This window comes from Lontra canadensis, unplaced genomic scaffold, assembly GCF_010015895.1.
Source record: "Lontra canadensis isolate GAN:19392208 unplaced genomic scaffold, GSC_riverotter_1.0 scaffold300, whole genome shotgun sequence".
Taxonomy (NCBI): Eukaryota; Metazoa; Chordata; class Mammalia; order Carnivora; family Mustelidae; genus Lontra; species Lontra canadensis.
Genome location: NW_022631294.1, coordinates 124,932 through 147,129, shown reverse-complemented (window position 1 = coordinate 147,129; position 22,198 = coordinate 124,932). Strand labels below are relative to the sequence as shown.

The 22,198-nt window shown below is 42.4% G+C and overlaps 1 protein-coding gene across 2 annotated transcripts in view; it reads right to left on the bottom strand.

Moving 5' to 3' along the window:
* LOC116862686 (5'-nucleotidase domain-containing protein 3) overlaps window positions 1-22,198 on the bottom strand; it is a 57,525-nt gene that overhangs the window by 34,957 nt on the left and 370 nt on the right. For both annotated transcript variants that reach the window (XM_032850048.1, XM_032850049.1), the window contains exon 2: window positions 638-822. In XM_032850048.1, the coding sequence (XP_032705939.1) occupies window positions 638-822 (185 nt within the window). The remainder of the gene's footprint in view (window positions 1-637; window positions 823-22,198) is intronic.

The following is a 22,198-nucleotide window of genomic DNA, read 5'->3' as shown; positions in this document are numbered from 1 at the left end:
TCCCAGAGTCCTGGGCTTGAGCCCCAGCAGGGAGTCTGCTTGCCCTCCTCCCCCGCCCAACCCCTTGCCGCTCCCCCTGCTCATGTTCGTGTGCTCTCTCACTCTCTCAAATAAATAAAAAAAATCTTAAAAAAAAAAAAACTATTTTCAAGTACAAATTTCCAGTTCTGTGAAATAAACAAGTTCTGGAGATCTATTACACAGCACAGCACCCACAGCAAACAATATTGTATTACCAAAATCTGCTGAGAGGGTAGATCTTATGTTAACTGTTCTTTACTCCCTGACACACACAAATAGCAATAATAATGAAGGGGGCAGGAGGAAACTCTGGGAGGTGACAGTTTATGACCTTGATGGTGGTCATGGTTTCATGCATATGCACATCCCCAAACTCATCAACTTATATGCATTAAGTATAAACAGCTTTTTGTGGGTCAACCGTACCTCAAAAAAAAGTAGTTAAACAAAATCTTCCAGATAGAGTCACCTGGAATGGAACAAAATCTACCCATCCATTTAACAACACTTTACTAAGTGACGTCTGTATCCCGGGCATAAGGCCAGGTCCACTCAACGCTGTTCTTCAACGTCTAAGGGAAGGAGGAGGAAGACCACAGTATCCCTGAGCTCTTACCCGGTGTTCATTGATGAGAAGGTCCCGAGCAGCATTAAATATCAGCGTGTGCAGGTGCTTGGAATAAAACACCAAGGTATAGTCATAATCAAAGCCATAGACTTCAATATCCGACAGGCTCATCTCATTGTTCGAGAAAATGGCATCTGGATTCAACAAGTTGTTCATAATTGAAGGAACCAAGTCTGGAAGTAAAGAAAACAATGTATTTTCACCCTGAGATAAAAGTAAGGGTTAGCAGGATTCCTAGGAGTCCCCAAGGTGCAAGCAGATTAGCTTTACCTTGACCACCTTACACGGAGAGAAGCCAGCCACAAGGGCCGGCCTGTGGCCTGAGGCCGCTTGTCTAAATGTCCATAACAGACAAATCCGGAGAGGGAGAAGGCAGATCAGTGGGCACCGGGGGCTGGAGGGTGTGGGGAGAAACGGAGAGACGGTAAATGCATACAGCACCTCCCCCTGGGGTGAGGACAACGTTCTCAAACTGATGATGAGTGCTGGCTGAAGGGCATCGTGAATATTCCGAAAGCTCAGGAATGGGAGACCTTAAGTGGGTGACTGGTACAGTATGTAAACAGTATCTCCGTGACACTGACTAAAAAGGAATCTCTGCTTCAATATCACAAAACGATTTCTTTGCTTTAAAAAATCATACGTGCTAGTTACAGATTTCAGACATTGAGAAACATCTAGATGACTACATTTAGGTATCACACATCGCCTCACCCGGTGGCGGGGGGAGAACCATTAACGTACTGGCTGCAATACTGTTTACGTATGCATTTTACACAGCTGGCCTCGCAGCGTACACATGGCTCCGTGTGCTCTCCCCATGTGACATTCCAACATGACTGTATTCTCCTATCCCCACGGACAGGTGCGGGAGTGAAATCGATCACCACTACCTCATCCTCTGCTTCCTCGGTGCACGGCCCAAAGTACCACACCATTTTCAGGAAGGTATAAAAAAAAAGTCTGAAGACCCCATCTTTGCAGTTTTGTTTTGTTTTGTTTTGTTTTGACCTTCATGGAATATAGTGAAGAATTCATAATTTCTCATCTTCCACCCATAATGACAAAAAGAATAAAACTACAGAGGGAGACATTTCCCAGGAATTAGAGGAACCAGAAGAGGAACGCGAAGGACAGACAGCCGCCCCCTGAAGCCTGATGAGGCTGGACGAACTGATCAAAGGCGACATCTTGGACCAGAGGTCTTCAGCCACAACGTCCTCGATACAATCAGGATTAAAGCCTGTACAGTACATTTCCAAAGATGGAAAGGAAATACCATACTTGCATTCAGTTAGTCCTCAAGGCAAGAACCTCATCAGGCAACATTTTGTGACAAGAACACTGACCACTCTATTTTACTAAAAGGATATCTGACCATATTCTTTCATCCTTTGACGTTTATGAACCAAAAATTTACTTGGAACAGCTCATAAGTGCAAATGCTGAAAGCAGGTGACTTTTTGGGAGACAGGTACGAAATATCCAACACATGCACACACAAGTCCAACTGTCCATGACTAAGGACAACTTCTGGTCTCCACTATTGGAGCTAACATTTATTAAGCACCTACAATGTGCTACATGCTCTCCTAGAACTCTGTATTCTCTCACTTAATCCGTACAGTAGTCTGATGATGCAAATACTGTATTATCCCAGTTTGATACATGAGGACATCTGAGACACACAGAAATTACATAATTTGCTGAAATACACACAACTACTAAATGGCAGATCTGAGACTTAAATCTGGCAAGTCTGGCTCCAGAAGCTGTGCCCCTAATGCTCTTTTCCAAGATTATGGGACTCTACGAGCATTTGGGAAGAGTGTGTTTTACCCTCAGTAAAACGAAGTCAACCCTTCGTCCTTTCCGTGCTCTCCAGGGAGCCTGCACTGCTCCCCCTTCGCTTCTGCTCACTTCTTCCAGGCTAGGAATGGCCTGCATTACCTGCTTCCAGTCTAAGCGGCCACATGAAATACTCAAAAGGTCCTGCTTTCGCAGGGTGACAGCCCCCGTCAGGAGCTACATCAGCCACAAAGAGGTCCACAACAAGGCATTCTGTGCATGTGAGAAGGCTCCTTGCGGCTTGAAGCCTTAGATCTCTTTGAGAACCTAACCCAAGCTCTGGAATCCTCTCCCCAGGAAAATGCCCTTCCAGATTTTGCAGATAATTTCAGGGAGGCTGACTCCCCTAAAGCCTATTCATGGCAACAAGGTAAGTTGTGATATTAAACTAACTTAAAACTAAGCCTTTACATCCCCCCACAGAACACCCAGGCCAAGGAAGGCAAATGTAGGAATAAATGAACAACTTGATAAATGCATGCACATATTTCTCTCCCTTCCCCCAAACAACCTAGATAGGGCAGAGCCTGCTGAAAATCCTAAGAGTTAAAAGCACCAATGACTCTCCTACACTGTTGGTGGGAATGCAAGCTGGTGCAACGCTCTGGAAAACAGCATGGAGGTTCCTCAGAAAGTTGAAAATAGAGCTACCCTATGACCCAGCAATTGCACTACTGGGTATTTCCCCTAAAGATACAAACGTAGTGATCCAAAGGGGCATGTGCACCCGAATGTTTATAGCAGCAATGTCCACAATAGCCAAACTATGGAAAGAACCTAGAGATCCATCAACAGATGAATGGATAAAGAAGATGTGGTGTGTGTGTGTGTGTATACATATATATGTGTATATATACACATATATATGTGTGTGTGTGTATACACACACACACAATGGAATACTATGCAGCCATCAAAAGAAATGAAATCTTGTCATTTGCGACGACGTGGATGGAACTAGAGGGTATTATGCTTAGCAAAGTAAGTCAATCAGAGAAAGACAACTATCATATGATCTCCCTGACATGAGGAAGTGGAGATGCAATGTGGGGGACTTGGGGGGCAGGAAAAGAATAAATGAAACAAGATGGGATCGGGAGGGAGACAAACCATAAGAGACTCTTAATCTCACAAAACAAACTGAAGGAGGCCAGGGGAAGGGGGGTAGGGAGAGGGTGGTGGGGTTATGGACATTGGGGAAGGTATGTGCTATGGTGAGTGCTGTGAAGTGTGTAAACCTGGCAACTCACAGACCTGTACCCCTGAGGCTAATAATACATTATATGTTTATTAAAAAGTTAAAAAATTAAAAAAAAAAAGATGCACCAACAATTCCGTTTCATTAGTTTCTTTTATCGACATCAATGAGATGATTATTTTGGCTTTCTTTTTCTTTGGCAAAGAAGACACATAGGAGGACAGTAAACAAGACAGTAGCATTTTAAAAAACTTGAAGGCAGACAGTTCACCAGACTAGTTCTGGGGAAGGGAGAGGCTCGGAGCTCCAAGCCACGTGGCATCAGCCACCACAGGTGTCCTGGCCTTACATAATCGATGGGCCCCAGGGCAGAATGCTATTTTCTGAACATGACCACACGGCATCCCCTTCCAGATGAAGTAAGGGAAGCAGGACTGCTTACAGAGTGACCAACAGCTCTGCTTTCACAGACGATCTTCTCATGGGAAGTTCTAACAGTCTGCTGAAATTAGAAGTTTATGTTGAATAGTGTTGGCAATAGTCTCCCTCCCTTCCCACACCCTGAGAAGAGTAAGTAAAGTCCTCAAGGAACACTGCTCCGATAAAAAATCGCTAACAGCACATCCCCAGTGCTGCCTGGGAATTTCCTGCAGGGGTGAGAGCCCAAGGCGTATTAATCACATGAATGTCACCACCAAAAAGCTGGGATTTTAATGTCATCATTCAAAATAAACATGAGGACTAAAGGACACTTAAAAGGGATTTCAACGCTCCATAAAACCACTTCAAAAAGGTGCTGAGAACAAACACGAATAATTACAAGGCAAAGGAAAGAATGCCAAACACTCACAAAGAGACAGTCTGTCTAAACTGCAGACTCAAAAGTATAAACGGAAGAAGGGCCCTTGACTAATCAGTGAGGTGCTTCTGCCCTAACAGAAACAAGAGTGCGTACCACTTTAGAAAGTGAATTCTTGTTGTACCTAATGGATGATGACAGCAAGACTACGCAGTTAGTACTGAGAAATGGAGAGACAGCTCTGTGACTCCGGCCAAAGCTCGGACGAGAGCCTGGTCCCAAGGCAGCCACCCTGGGCTAGAACATGGACGGCATCTCTCAGAGCTGTCGGAGGCCCCAGCATACCTGGCGTGAATGAGAAAGAATCTGGTTATAGCCGCCTCTAGTGAGCCACAGAGACTTCGGTGCTGCTGGTCACTGCAGCATAACGTAGCCTAAGCTGACTGACACACCTACTATTCCTCCAGTATGCTGCCGGCTTTGGGAAACCACTGCTCCCCAACATCCAGATGGTACAGCCTCAGTAAGGTTCTATTCCTGCCCCCAGGAGGAGAGCACATGACCCAGGCCTGGGTCCAGACCCAACAAGAGCACCTGAATTCCTGGGCCAACATTAATTCACTCGGAGAAGACTTAGGACCCCCTCTGGCCAATCATCTTCATGATTTCCTTTCGGCCAAAGGGAACCAATGAGTCCAGTCAGGAAAATGTCTGGATTTGTAAGGGAATTTCACGGAAGAGGCATTCTTTGCTTCTACACTTGTATCTAGGGGCACCTGGGTGGCTCAGTGGGTTAAGCCTCTGTCTTTGGCTCAGGTCATGGTCCCAGGGTCCTGGGATCGAGCCTCGCATCGGGCTCTTTGCTCAGCAGGGAGCCTGCTTCCCCATCTCTCTCTGCCTGCCTCTCTGCCTGCTTGTGATCTCTGTCAAATGAATAAAATAAAATATTAAAAATAATAATAAAATAAATAAATAAACTTGTATCTAAAAGATTTACAACTGGAGACATGAGAGGCCATCTCTAAGAACCTATAAAAAGGCCAGTATGGAGGAGAGCAAGGTCAAGAGACAGGGAAGCCACCCACTGACATCCATGGATCAACTGATATTTGAAGCTAATACTACCTCTTGATTTTTCAATTACACAAGCCTGTAACATTTCTTCCTAAAAAAATCTTCTTTGCTTAAGTTAAATCAGTTTGAGTTGTTTTATTACTGTGGCTAAAAAGGTCCTAGTAACTAAAAGTTCATTTCAAGCCTATTCAGCTACTCAAAATTCTTACTGCCTCCAAATTTTAATTTGTTAACCTGGCATTAAAGGCAGTCTCCATTTAGACTTTAAACCATCTTTCCAATCTTAAAATTCTCCTTCATATGCCCTATTTTCAGCAAGGTGGGTAATCTACTTACTACTCTGTTCTCCAGAATATGCTATAGTTGAGTACCATCTTGAATTAAATTCACATGGAATATTCAGTCTCTCTTTGTCTAGCTTCACAAACACTGGTTAGCTGTATTAAAAGAAGATCAGGGAAGATTTCCCTTTATACTATGCTGCGAAACAAACACCATGTGAATCAAAGAATTAAATTTTTTTTTAATCTTAAAAATTTGGCAAAATTATATTGATCACTATTTATCTCATCATTCCAAATGTGAAAGCAACAACAATAAATCACAAATGGAAAATATCAACAGATTTATAATATAAAAAAATTTTTAGAGAGATGGGGGTGGGGAGGGGCACAAGGAAAGGGACAGAATCTAAAGCAGGCTCCACACCCAGCACAGAGCCCGATGTGGGGCTATCTCACGACCCTGAGATCATGACCTAACCCAAAACCAAGAGCTACAAGCTCAACTGACTAAGCCACCCAGGTGCCCCTATGATACAAAAATTTTAAACATCTGTGTATCAAAAATATCAAAAACAATAATCCAAGGGGAAAGGTTATATTAGAAGTTTAAAGATAAAAAGCAAAGGACTAATATCCTAAATATTAAAAAAGAATCCAAAATCCAATAAATATAAAGATAAAGGATATATTTCATAAGAGAGAAAAGTAAATGGCTAACAAAAGTAAATGATCAAAAAGAAAGCTGAAATGCACCTGAAAATTCTTGACGTTCAATTTCTGGGTAATACAAACCACAATCCCAGAGATATAAAGATGACATTTTTCTTTAATTAACTAGAATTTTCCTTTTTGGTATATACCCTAGATTTCAAACTGTTCTCCCCCCAAAAAAAGAACATTAATATCTGAAGTCCCTGAAGAAGAAAAAGAAGGGGAAGAAAGAAAAAGGAGAAAGAAACAAGTTTTTCCTTAGATGTTACAAAAAAAACAGAAGGAAAGCCTACCATTTCTCCCTTCATACACCACCACGAAGCTTTCTGTGAATCCTCCCAGGGCTCAGTGGGCCACAACCAGGAGTCCTAGTGGCTGAGAATGATGTGCACTTGGTACACACAGGACCCCAGATGAAGGTGCACGGACCTCACTTAACGTAGTTATTATTTACAAAGAAGGAAAATGAAGATGAAATAAACAGCTCAAGGTCAGATTTCTTGGTAACATATTTCTAGGCTCCTAAATCAAGAAAAGTTAGAGCAGAGTTAAAATGCTTGTTTTTCTCTAATTTGACCCATTCTCAACTTCAGTTTGTATTTCACCATTCATCCATTTAATGAATATATTCATAAATATTAGAAATATTTTATGAATTATTTCATATTTCTTTAACACAGATTCAAATCCTCTTTTAAAAGTTCACATGTTAGAAACAAGATTTCAAAATACCTTTTAGAAAAAATATACATAGGGGTGCCTGGGTGGCTCAGTGTGTTAAGCCTCTGCCTTCAGCCCAGGTCATGATCTTGGAGTCCTGGGATCGAGCTCTGCATCAGGACCTCTGCTCAGCAGGGAGCCTGCTCCCCTGACCCCTCTCTGCCTGCTGCTCTACTTGTGATCTCTCTCCCTCTGTTAAATAAAATAAAAATCTTTAAAAAGATAAATATATATATATACATAAGTGGCACAAAAACAGACACACAGACCAGTGGAACAGAGTAGAGAGCCCAGATATGGACCCGCAACTCTATGGTCAAATAATCTTTGACAAAGCAGGGAAAAATATCCAGTGGAAAAAAAGTCTCTTCAATAAATAGTGCTGGGAAGATCGGACAGCTATGTATAGAAGAATGAAACTTGACCATTCTCATACACCATACACAAAGATAAATTTGAAAGGGATAAAGACCTCAACATGAGGCAGGAATCTATCAAAATCCTAGAGGAGAACATAGGCAGTAACCTCTTTGACATCGGCCACAGCAACTTCTTTCAAGACATGTCTCCAAAGGCAAAGGAAACAAAAGAGAAAATGAACTTTTGGGACTTCATCAAGATCAAAAGCTAGCTTCTGCACAGCAAAGAAAACAGTCAAGAAAACAAAGAGGCAACCCACGGAATGGGAGAAGATATTCGCAATGACACTACAAAGGGCTGATATCCAAGATCTATAAAGAACTCCTTAAACTCAACACTCAAAAAAACAGATAATCATGTCAAAAAATGGGCAGAAGACATGAACAGACACTTCTCCAAAGAAGACATACAAATGGCTAACAGACACATGAAAAAAATGTTCATCATCACTAGCCATCAGAGAGATTCAAATTAAAGCCACATTTAGATACCACCTTACACCAGCAGAATGGCCAAAATTAGCAAGACAGGAAACAACATGTGTTGGAGAAGTTGTGGAGAAAGGGGAACCCTCTTACACTGTTGGTGGGAATGCAAGTTGGTGCGGCCACTTTGGAAAACAGTGTGGAGATTCCTTAAGAAATTAAAAATAGAGCTTCCCTAGGACCCTGCAATTGCAGTACTAGGTATTTACCTCAAAGATACAGATGTAGTGAAAAGAAGGGTCATCTGCACCCCAATGTTCATAGCAGCAATGGCCACGGTCGCCAAACTGTGGAAAGAGCCAAGATGCCCTTCAACGGACGAATACATAAAGAAGATACGGTCCATATACACTACGGAGTATTATGCCTCCATCAGAAAGGATGAATACCCAACTTTTGTATCAACATGGACGGGACTGGATGAGATTATGCTGAGTGAAAAAGCCAAACAGAGAGAGTCAATTATCATATGGTTTCACTTACTTGTGGAGCATAAGAAATAACATGGAGGACATGGGGAGATGGAGAGGAGAAGGGAGTTGGGGGAAATCGGAGGGGGAGACAAGGCATGAGAGACTGTGGACTCTGAGAAACAAACTGAGGGTTTTGGAGGGGTAAGGGGTGAGGGGCTAGGTGAGCTTAGTGGTGGGTATTAAGGAGGGCACGTATTGCATGGAGTACTGGGTGTGGTACATAAACAATGAATCTTGGAACACTGAAAAAATAAAATTTAAAAAAAAACATATATATACACATATATAGGGGCACCTGAGTGGTTCAATCAGTTAAGCATACAACTCTTGGTTTTGGCTCAGGTCATGATCTCAGGCTCACGAGACTGAGCCCCACACTGGGCTCCGAGCTCAGCACACAGTCTACTCGAGATTCTCTCTCCCTCTCCCTTTGCCCCTCCCCCCATTCATGCGTGTACTCTTTTCTTTCTAAAATGATAATTCTTTTTATTTTAAAGTAAGTGATATAGATTGATTAAAAATACATGAAAAAAAAAAGAGGAATTTTTTGTGCCTAAGTTGAAGCCATACTTACATGTTCTCCACCATCTCCACAGCAAGTGAGCTCAAAGTTCTTGACCAAATTATAAACATTAAACTTCTCAGTTGTAATTGCCAAGGACAATGATAAGGAAAAGACAATTACCTTAGAGGATTTTATCTTCGCAAACTTCACTTGTGTCAAATTGCAACTTCCTCGTGTCAGCAAGGCTTGGGCAAAGACAGCCAGTTCTACTGACACCTGTCTGAAAAATGCCAATCTGTCCTAACACAATCGATGTATTAGGAACAATGTGACCATAATGCAAATTTCATGTTAACATTTAGAATGTTATGGTTCTTGGCAACAAACATGATTTTATATGGTTGTGACCACTCGACAGCCTTTCTACTAATCCGTTACAGTAAGGGAAGAAAGCGTAGAGCAAACAACGTGACTGAGATAGATTCAAAGCAGCACTACTATTAGACCTTAGAGATTTGAATCCAACTATTTTTAGCCAGAAAATACCATCTCCAGTTTCTCCAATAGCCATTCGACTATAAAGCCCTTTACTTCTGCATCAGTCCAATAGATGCAGAGACAAAGTACCAAGTGATCAAGATATCCTTTTCACTACGAAGGTGAACATTATAGGGTTACCTGCCCAGCACAACCCAACCCTGAGATAAGAAATGACCCTTCCCCACCTCGAAACACACAAATCCTGCATTCTTCTGGGACCCTGCAGCACCCCCTCCAGCCACACCTGGAGGTCCAGGCTAGAACACCAAATTCACCCTGCGCCACACTGTTCTCACCCCTACGGGAGGAACCTTCCTTCAAGCCAGTCTAACCCAGAGCCCTTCTCTTATTTCTTTGTCTTTACTGGATAGCTTTATTGAGGTGCAATGACATATAAGAAATCACACATAAAGTACACAGTTTGATGAGGTCTGACATACATATTCACCTACAAAGCCATCATCCCAATAAAGATAATAAGTGTATCTAATACCCCAAACATTTCCTCATGACCCTCTGAATTCCACCCACCCACCCTCCCCTCTCGACCACCAACCACCCCCAGGCAACTGCTGTTCTGCTTTTGACCAGATTTCTTTGCCTTTTCTAGACTTTTCTATAAATGAGATCACACAGCACACAGGATTTTGGTAAACTGGTTTTCCCAAGGAATTTTTCCAGTAAGCACTTCCTGTACACCTACTATGTGCCAGACACTGCACAGAGAACCGTGCAGGGACTGTGAGTGAGTAAATAACTGTGCTGAACGACAACAGGCAGCAGGGAGGCCAAGAAATGGCAAGATGCCAAGTGAGAAGAAACTTGGCACAGCTGCCCTCTCCAGAGGAGGTGGCGTCCCAAAAGTCATTTTTATCTACAAATCTAAAAAACAGCTTTCATTCTTCCTTTACTTCAGACACTTTGCATCATCTCCAGGAACAGCAATCCATGACAAATACTATTACTCATCTGAATAATTAACAATGTATGACATTTGCACTACTCCTACCAAAAGTTAAAACCACATATTATTCTGTAAATAATATCTGTAATTTTGACTGCTCTGTAGAAATCCATCCTGCTTCCTAAAGTTCAAAAAATAAAACCACATCTGATTACATTTGAAATACAATCACACCTAATCTGAAGTCATTTAATAAGAAACAAACTTAGGGGCCCCTGGCTGGCTCAGTGGGAGAGCACATGACTCTCTAGCTCAGGGTCATGAGTTCAAGTCCCTCACCAAGGGTGGAGCCTACTTCAACAAAACAAAAACAAAACTTAACTGCTCAAAAGAAAAGTCCATGTGTTTCATGAGAGAAACTTCTTAGAAAATTTGGCCATATCAAAAGGTCAAACACTAGGCAAGCTATCAAGAATTTTCTTTAAAGTATGAAGGACATAGAAAAGGAGTAATTATCAATGCCTTCCACATACCGTCCAGTGGGTACTTCTTGTTGTCTTGATGACTGGTCCCGAGAACATCCTAAGGAAAACACTGCTACCCCCTGTTTGCAGGGGAGAAAAAGGCTGGAAAGTTAAGCCCAGGTGGCATAGTTATCGAACAATAAAATGTGGGTCGAATGCCTGGCAGAGTACCTAGCACACAGCAGGTGATCCACAAATGTCTGTCCCCCCTCTCCTTTCCTCATCCATCCAACTAATATTTTCCCTAGACGGGCATAATCCCAGAAACCACATACTCAGACTCTTTCATGGGATCTCTGAGGGTCAAACTCTTTTTATAATACTGCTTAAAGATGACAGGCAGAATACTGTGGGTTACGAATCCACATCCTAATTTCTAAAATGTGTGAGTATGTTACCTTTACATGGCAGAGGGGAATTAAGGTTGCAGATGTTAAACAGCTGACTTCAAGACAGAGATTAAGCTAGTTTACCTGGGGGGCCCTACGCACAAGGGTTAAGTGTAGAAAAGGAAGGCAGAAGATTCAGCATCAGAGTGATGTGATGTGAAAAAGGCTCCAACTTAATTTTTAAATTGCTGACTTTGAAAATGAAGGGGCCATGAACCAAAGAATGCAGGAAGCTTTTAGAAACCGCAAAAGGCAAGAAAACATTCTCCACTAGAGCTTCCAGAAAGGAACAGAGTCCTGCCAAACACCCTGATGTTACCCCGATGAGAACCATTTCAGACTTGTGACCTCCAAAACTGTAACTGATCTGTGTAGTTTTAAGTTACTACATTTGCAGCAATGTATCAAAGAAGTAGTTAAGAATTTAATAGAGAGATTATTTGCCTCTTTCACTCTTATTCCCTCACCAATTGACAGTGAGAGGCTACATGAGGTCTCATGACTCAGTGGTCTGAACACAGAATCAGATCTGAGACTCCAGACATCTCTGTTAATTGAAACATTGCAGAAATTTACAAAAACGTGAAACCAAGACATTCTTCTAAAGTTCTTTGATTTCAGAAAATAGTTACCTTTCAAAAAGTGTGTCATTTACACTAGCAGCTAACAGATTTATTATTATTTTAAATGAAGTGGGGGAATACCTATGTTTTAAGTCTCTCATTTTTAAATTTCTAATACAGTCACTATCGGTATAATCTATATAAACCGGAAAACTCTGGGATCTTCAAGAATTTTAAGGGTATTAAGGAGTCCTGTGAGCAAAACGCTGGAAAACTGCTACTCAGGCTACACCTGCCTTGCCCATTGCTACAGTTACAGTAACCAGCACACAGACGATACTCAAAAACTACTGTTTAAGAAAACAGACACTCAGACAACACTCTGATACTGACAGTAATGTTTCTCAAGTAGGTGTTCCTACCCAAAAGGGAACAAAAGCAACATTCCTGATGAGCCCAATGTAATCACCAGAGTTACATCTTAGAGAGTTAACGTCTCTAACGAAATTAAAATTTTAATCAGTCTTATGTATCTTACAAATACACTTAATACAAAACAGTTCCGGGGCACCTGGGTGGCTCAGTGGGTTAAGCCTCTGCTTTTGGCTCAGGTCATGATCTCAGGGTCCTACTATTGAGCCCCGTATCGGGCTCTCTGCTCAGCAGGGAGTCTCCTTCTCCCTCTCTCTCTGCCTGCCTCTCTGCCTCTTTGTGATCTCTGTCAAATAAAAAAATAAAATCTTTAAATATATATATATGTGTGTATATATATATAAAACAGTTCCTCAAAACCCTAGTAAACTGAAAAAGATGGGTTTCCCAAAGGTAAGGACCAACCCACAGAAGTACAAAAATCTCCTACTCAGCTGATTAGTCAGCTAGCCTCTCTTTCTCACTTGACTAAAACATACAGTATCTAACTTAAAAAATAAAAGAAAAAGAAAATACTACCTTTTTTCTCCTAAGCACTTGCTAATAATGTATGACAGGCACACAAAGAAGTTCTGGAGGAAAGTCACGGCTGGCTTGGTCCATTAAGCTTCTGCCTTCAGCCCAGGTCCTGATCTCCGGGTCCTGGGATGGAGCCCCGCATCAGGCTCCCTGCACAGCGGGGAGTCTGCTTCTCCCTCTCCCTCTGCCCACCCCCCTTGTGCTCTCTCTCTCTCACACCCTCTCTCTGTCAAAAAATAAATAAAAATCTTTAAAAACAAAATTGGAGGAGAGGCTTTTTTCCCCCTACTTTATCCTCATCTAAAATGCATCGTGTCAATATAGGAAATGACAAAGTCAGGACCTGATGGAAAGGGAACTTCACACGTGAATGAACCCAGCCTTGGATTCTAGGTGTTCCCACAGAAGTACCAGGCCCAGCAGGGCAGGGCTGGTGGCTCCCCTTGCTCTGAGCCAGTCGGACTACAAGCAGCTTCCTGTCCTCAGTACGGAATGGTTCACTTTCCAAGAGCTATCAACAAACCAGACTGAACGCGAAGGCGAGCTTCCAAAGTAATGAAGTCAAAGGGGAGGGGCAGTGATGATGCATGATCACCATTTAAACAGCGAGCATATGGGAGAGGAATTAGAATTACTCTCTGTGACTCAAGCCATCCAAAATAAAATTGGCAGCCTTGTGCTCATATGGCAAATTCAAGCAGATGCCAGATGGCCACTAATAAGAGCCATGGAAAAAGGGATTCCATTTTCCCAGCAAAGGACCGGATTCTATGACTTCTAAGGGGTCCTCTGGTTCTCTCCCTATTTTAGGAATTTCTTTCCTACCTGAAAATGTGAAAATTATTATGTGGCACGTTTCTCCCTGAAATCTTTTTTGCTACTTTTTCCTGTGGTCACAGGATCATCAATATCATATACCTAGAAAAAAGAAGATGTTTAAAGAATACATCTTGAGATGTTTAAGACACACAGAAAGGTATAAAGATAAATACAAAAAACACCTGTAATTCCCACCATCCAATTTAGGAAATAAACTTCTTAAATCTTCACCTGCATTTTCCTTCCACCAAAGAGGTAACCACTAGGCTATCTGTTACCACTGAACACCTGACTCTGGTGTTCATCATTTTCCTACATTTTAGACTTTTAGCACATACATGTGTATCCCTGTATGTGATCTATACTATCTTTCATGTGTTTTCAAACCTTTAAAAATTGGCTTGCAACTGCAACTTGTTTGTTGTCTTTTTTTATACATAGACATTCTCTGGATTGTTTTTGTGAGAGTCAGCTCTTGTTCAGGAGACAACATACACTGTCTGCAAAGATTCTGAGCTGTGTCCATGGACCATACATTCTGTCGCAACTACTCAACTCTGGCGTCAAAAATACGGAAATGAATGGGTGTGGCTATGTTCCAATGAAATTTAATATACAAAAATAGCAAGCCAGATCTGGCCCATGAACTATAGTTTGCAGCTCTCCCTAGAGTAAACATTATTTCTTTCAGTGTCATTTCAGTATTTGTTTGATATTAACACTGCTGGGTTTCTTTAGTTGGCATTTGCCCGAAATCTCTTTTCCCATTAATTCCAACCTTTCTACATCTTTGTTTTGGGGTGAATGTCTTCCAACAGCATGCAGGTAGATTTTGTCTTATATCTGAACTGACAATCCATCTTTTGATCTGAGTTTATTGTGATGACTGATATATCTAGAAAGACTTCCACCACCACATTTTATACCTCCTGCTTTTTCCCTGTTTCTTTTACCTCCTCTCTTCTACTCTCTTTTGAACTGATTTCTATACTGCCAATATTTATTGGATTTCCTCACATGTCTATCAATATCTTTGCTCTCCATTTGGGCCCAGGTTAAAGATCTAGCCACACAGGGGGAGTTTATATTTGCTTCTATCAAGAATCCCAGACATTATCACCTTGGGACCACTTTTAGTTAACTTCTCACTTTGAGATAACCAGACCAGGCAAGCAGACTAAATTCAAACCCAAACCCATGTGAGAACTAGCCTGTGGTTACAAGGTCACAGGGAGACTTCCACAGCCTCCCACACACAGGGAAATATGTAGAGCAGAGACCAAGACAGACAAGTTTCCCTATTGTCTTCCTGCATGGAAGGCAGCTCTCCGTGGGTCTGGAGTTATAAGAGATTCAGAGAGAGACACACAGACAAAGACAGACAGACAGGGAAACAGAGAAAGACAGAGACAGAGTGTGTGTGTGTGTGTGTGTGTGTGTGTGTGTGTGTGTGTGTGTCCCTCTCAGCAGGCACAGCTAATAAAACCCCACAAATGCTCCCGCAACACCTTCAGGGCTGCTCACCACCCTTCGGTTTTAGTCTCTGCCATTTCACTTCAGTCTTTGGAAGGTCAGTTATACATTCAAAGAATATTCTTTGTCATTTTTCCAGCATGTGTACATTCTATACAAAAGAGATTTTTAAACTATCCATCTAATCTACCTGATTGCTGGAAACTAAAATCCAAAAGAACAACTCTAAAATACAGAAGATATGTGTGCTTCCACATTTCTTCAAGAGTTCAACGAAAGACTGGTTTCTAAGCCCAGGAAAAATATAGCTTCCTGGGCCCATGCTCCGCACCTGATGAATCAGAAAATCCCCAGAGCCAGGGCCTCAGAGTTTCCATGTTTAAACAAGCTCCCCAGATGATTCTGATGTGCCTGGCAGTTACAGAACTACTCAAATTTTCAAGATTCTACTTTCCTTCAAACGCTGGCAACATAAGTATCATTTAATCGTTTTACATTGTATCTTCTTTCCATTCCTCTTCATGCTACCCGGGATGCCCTGGTGAACGAGGACAATGAATTTCTAGATTGCTACTCCCTATGCTTTCCTGATGGATCACCCCGCCACCTCCACAACAGTTACAGAAAATCTCAACATTCAAAGGTAAAAGTCAGGCCAAAAACATGTCATTGCTCCAGTCAGACTTCTTGATCTTTTTCTTTTTTTTTTTTTTTTTTAAGATTTTATTTGTTTATTTGACAGACAGAGATCACAAGTAGGCAGAGAGGCAGGCAGAGAGAGAGGAGGAAGCAGGCTCCCTGCTGTGCAGAGAGCCCAATGCGGGGCTCGATCCCAGCACCCTGGGATCATGACCTGAGCCAAAGGCAGAGGCTTTAACCCACTGAGCCACAGGCAGAGGCTTTAACCCACTGAGCCACCCAGGCACCCCAGACTTCTTGATCTTCTATGCAAATTTTAATCCAGAAAATAGTCCCTGCTGAGTTCTCCCATCAGCCTCCACCCAAGGCGGTCCTTCACACTCTCTCATAAGGTTCAGAGGGTTCAATGGGCGCTGGGCTCACCAGATGAAGCTGAGATGTTACAGAAACCACCTGAAACCATTCACGAAAGAGTCCGTGTGCGCTTACGTTGTGTGTAACTGTCAAATCTGCATATTTTCCTAAACACAGAACACACAGCTTTCCCCAGATTGTCAAAGAGACCCTGATTCCATTATTCTATACCCCTGTTACAAAGAATAAGCATAAGATTATACAATTAAGCACCTTTGGGTGTTATTAATATACATACAATCTTGTTATACCTATTATTTGAACCTCCCAAGTATAATCCTTAGAACATTTATTTTGAACTATTACCTCCAAAAAGGGGTTCCACAGTCAAATTTATTTGGGGAGTGCTACACCTATATCCTCCTTTTCGGAGGCTCATGCATTTTAAAGAATCTGATAAGCCTACCTGTAAAAAAAAAAAAAAAAAAAAAACTTTTTTAACATATATTTTCAACATTTCCTTAACCACATTTCTCAGAAGTTGGTGGAACACAGCCTAAGAAACACTGGTCTCATCTTAAAATTACCTCATTAAGGTGTTTCCTTAACCCACTGCAGTTCCTTGAGAGAAGGGTTTGCATTTTATGTTTATTCTCTATAAACTAAGCTTATATCACTGTCCTACATATAGTCCTCACTAAGTACATAACTGCTGAATAAGAATCAAACGCTCTCAACCAAGAACTCTGAATAAATCCTTCAACACCCTGTAAAAGCTTCTAACACTTTACACTAATCTCCATACTTTTTTCCACCAAGTTAATACCCTTCACAGCCCCAGTTAAGCCGCCCAACATTCTATACAGACTAGGCTCTGAGATGATGTCTAAGAGGGGGCGGGGAGGGCCTGGCGGTGGGGCGGGGGGAGGCTCCAGGTATCCGAATGCCTGACTGTAGCACCACCCCCACCCCCCGCCCAGGCAAGGGGCAATGCTTCCATTGTGCACCTAACAGAGCAGGCTATCTGATGAACACACACGGCAGACCAAGGATTAAGTTCAAAGAAGACGGGCACAAGGTGCAGCATAACGAGCAATGACAGACCAACACAACAATCTCCATTCCTTTATATTATCATCACACATGATTGCTTAGAATTCCCCATTTTAGGACAAGGTTTCCCAAACTTGGCATTACTGACATTTGGGGCTGGATTATTCTTTGTTGCGAATGTCCATTACAGACTGTTCTGTGCATTACAGACTATCTAGCAGCATCTGGACCTCCACACGTTAGAAGTCAGCAGCACCCCCTGGGCCCCAGCTGTGGCAATCAAACAGGTCTCCTGACATTGCCAAATGCCGCCCCCCATCCCTGACTCCAGCTGAGAACCATGGTTCCCCAGGAAAATTCTGCTAGAGGTTATAAACCAATATTTTTTTCCCAAATATATGAAGACGCTTTCCTTTGAGCTATGTTGGACACAGGATGCATAAATATTATACTTCCAAAATTCTCAAGTTAAAAAAAAAAAAAGGAAGACATTCCAAATGAGGGACATTCTACAAAATATGTGACCATGTCTCCTCAAAACTGTCAAGGTGATCAAACACAGGGACACTCAGAGAAACCATCACAGCCAAGAGAAGCCCAAGGAAGCATGAGGACTAAATGTAGTGTGCTATTCTGGGAGTGATCCTGGAGCAGAAAGAACATTAGGTTAAAAACTTGGGAAATCTGACTTAAATATGGATTTTAGTTAACACTGATACATACAATGTACTGATATTGGTTCACTAATTGTGATAAATGTACCTTAGTCATACAAGAGGTTAATTATAGAGGAAACTGGGATATGATTTAGAGAAATCAAAATCCAAAATTGATCTAAAAAATAAAGTTTATTTTTTAAAAAACCTTTAAAAAAAAATGGAGCTGGGGCACGTGGGTGGCTCCGTGCATTAAGCGTCCATCTTTTATTTCAGCTCAGGTCGTGATATCGGGGTCATGAGATTAAACCTCATGTCAGGCAGGAGACTGCGTGGGATTCCCTCTCTCCCTCTGCCCCTCCACCCCTACCCCACTCATGCACGTGCTCTCTCAGTCTTAAAAAAATAAGAAATAAAAATGCAAAAAAATAAATTAAAATAAAATTAAAATGGGGGGCTGTGGGAGAGAAAGGGTAAAACTCATTTCTTCCCTGAACAGGCTTCATTATGAGAGACCCTTCAAAGAGAAGACACCTGAGCAGACTGTTTGGATTAGGCAAGAAATCCAATTACCAGAAAGCAATAACCAAAAATGAGAAAAAACAATTCTTTTTCTTCTCTTCTAAACTGGAAAAAAAAAAAAAAAACTACATGTTTTTGATTGATTATCGATATTTTTTCTGACCTCTCATTCCTACAGACACAGCTCAGGTATCAGCCCCTAGCGTTTCTCTGCATCCCCTGTGTACCTGAACAGCCACCTGCTCAATGCCAAAGAGCTTGGGGTCTCTTTTTTCCCCCAAGCTGGCTGTCACTTATCTGTTACCAGTCTCCCCATCCATGTGACAGCAGTCCCACACTTGGTGCAAGCAGGGACTCACCCACTGTGGGCCCCTCACTCTCAGACCTGCCTGTCTGAATCAACAGCCTTTAAGTCGATGGCTAAGTGCTTAATAAATTCTTGAACAAACCCATGCACGCGGGGCATGTATATACTCTTACAGTCTTTGGGAAGGGCCAATAGGGATGCTGCAGCCCCAGACAGGGTGAAAAAGGAAAGAAAAGTCAAATGAAAGTCCCTGTGTTCTCAGGGGTGAGACAGGGACCTCGCGGGTATGCACTGGGGGCATGAAGATGGGGACAGGACACACGGAATACCTGCTTCACAGACCCGTAACACCTGAAAAGGCTTACACAGTCTTTAGTCCAGTGGCCTCATTCTACAAAGAGAGACACCGAAGCTAGAGAGATCAGGTGTCTTGGTCAAGTTTAGCACTCCCCAAGCTGACCTCTAGGTCTAGGGACCTAGACCCTAGAGCTAAATAACCCACCTCCACCCCTCACTAAGCATTTGTCTAAAACTGTAAGTTATTTAGTAACTAATAATAATAGCTACTAACTACTGTCCAACTGCTGGGTGCTAAGCCCGTGCTGAAAATCCCCACATTATCCCAGGTTACTAGTGAGGAGACTGAGGTCAGAGAGAAAAGTAACCTGCACCTGAACTCACAGAGGTAATTAAGTCTCCAAAATCTCCTCCGAGCTGTCATACTCCAAATTTCACTCTGATTATCACACCCAAAAACCCAAACTCTGGCCCAATGCTCATCTTTCTCACCCAACACTTCAACTGTCTCACCCACCTTCTACACACCTTGCATGGATGGACTCATTCATTCCTCATCAAACCCTGTAATGCGGTACTACCGGCATCCCATTTTACAGATGATGAAACTGAAGCTTCACGAAGAATGGCGACCACACGGCCCGAAGTTTCTTATAAAACTAAACGTACAATTACCATGCAACTGAACAATGGCATTTAGAGAAATGAAAACGTGTTCACACAAAAACCAATACACAAATGTTTACAGCAGGTCAAAAACTGGGAGCAATCCAGATATCCCTTAGTATGTAAAGTATAGTTAAGTGGTTCACCGTAGTTTAAAAAAGCAAAACAAAAAAGAATAAACTGTGGTACACGCCCTCCGTGGAACGCTACTCAGCAATTAAAAAACACACTATGGATACAATACACATAACCACCTGGACAGTTCTTCAGAGAATTATGCTCAGTCTCAAAAGCCAATTCCAAAAGGTCACATACTCCATGATTCCTTCTACAGAACACTTCTGAAATGGAGAACAGATAATTCCCCAGAGACTACACAAAGCATCGGGGGTATGGCTCTAAAGCTAATGTGAGAGATCCTTGTAAAGATCTATTCTGTATCTTGCCCGTAGAGCTGGATGCTTGAACGTACGTGTGATAAAACTGTATAGAACTAAATAAGCAAACACAAGTAAAGAAGAAGCAGAGGACTCTAAGATCTGTGAAATGGGTCAGTATCAATATACTGCTTGAGATAATACATCATTGTTTGGCAAAATGTTACCACTGGGAGAAACTGGGTAAAGGGTATCCCAGATCTCCCTGTATTACTTTTTACAACTGCATGTAAATATACAATTATCACAATTAAAAATTTCAATTAAAAATGTCTTGTGGGGAGCGCCTGGGTGGCTCAGTTGGTTAAGCAAATGCCTTCGGCTCAGGTCATGATCCTGGAGTCCTGGGATCGAGTCCCACATCGGACTCCCTGCTCGGCGGGCAGTCTGCTTCTCCAGCTGATCTCTCTCTCCTCTCATGCTCTCTAACTCTCTCTCTCTCAAATAAATAAATAAAATCATTAAAAAAAATTTGAAAAAAAAATGTCTTGTGGGACATCTGGGTGGCTCAGTCAGTTAAGAATCTGCCTTCCACTCAGGTCATGATTGCAGACACCCGGGATTGAGCCCCACATCTGGCTCCCTCCTCAGTCAGGAGCCTGATTTTCCCTCTGCCTCTGCCTTTACCCCCTTCCATGCCCATGAGCCCTCTCTCTCAAATAAATAAATAAATAATTTTTTTTTTATTTTAAGTCTTTCAAGTCTTAAAAGCTGAGGTAGATGTTCTATATTTCTTTCATCTAAGATCTGCCATTTCCAGCATCTGCAAAGCCACTCTTCTTTCCACCGTACCACACAACTACTTCAAAAAACGGTACACATTTTAACTCTGAGCAAAGGAAAACCAAAAAGCCCTATTTCACAGAAGTCTGCATTGCTAGCCTCTTTTGAGTTCCCTCAGAAAAGTATCCCAGTTGGTGAAAAGAACCCCCTTGCTTTCTTTCATTAAACTGACTTCTGGCCAGAAGACTGAAAATGTGATCCTACCAAACGTTCTCTCCCACCAAATAGTCCCCTTATCTCCACTTGCTATCTCCACCCCACCTCACTCCCAGCAACAGTACAAATATTTCGATTCTAAATCTTCCTTGAAAGAAGCAGCACCAATGACTTATCACTGGCCCTTTACACCAGCTCCCCAACAGCCAGCTGCTAGAGGAAGGTAGGGCAGCACAGGAAACAGAACAGAGGGTTAGGGGCGGAGACAGACCCCAGGTCAAGGTGTGACCTTGGCCAGGTTCCTTAAACTTGAGTCTTGCTTTTCCCATCTACAGGATGGGGATGTGGCACAAATATTCCCTCGTAGGTATTAGAATTCAAGCAGACAGTCGGTGGGCCTGGCCCTATTATTTATCTAGGCCTTTTTCTGCCTCTGCCCATCTCCCTTACTAACCACAGAACCAAGTTTATTTTATGTTCACCGGGCACTAAGGAGTCACTCCCTGGAACTCCCTCCTCAATTAAGTTAGTAGACAACTCAGAACACTGTCAACTTGGGACCTCTCCTACTTCAAACACAGCAGAAAACTAAACAAAACGAAACCACACACAAGAAACAGAACAAAAAAAAAGGAAAATCAACTCCAGCCACTGCCACCTGCCTGGCAGCTCAGCTCCGGAGGAACTCGCCGCCTGCCGGACTCCGGCTGTTTCTATTATTACTGCCGGTTACTAACAATACCTAACGGTGTGAGTGGGGGCCGCTGTCTCCCAAGCGATGCCCGTGGAGACCAAAGCACTTCCGATGCTAATTTCTGGTTAAAAATCGCAAGAATTTATAAAACTGCTTTCCCGACAGGAGAAAGCAAATTTATAAAGTTTCTGGAGGCGCATTTTTCCGCGTTTCCCGGAATCGCACTGCAGAGGTTTCGCCGCAGTTGGAACTGAGGGCGACGGAGGGTCACGATTAGAGTACCCGAGAGGTCAGCAGCGGGGCCG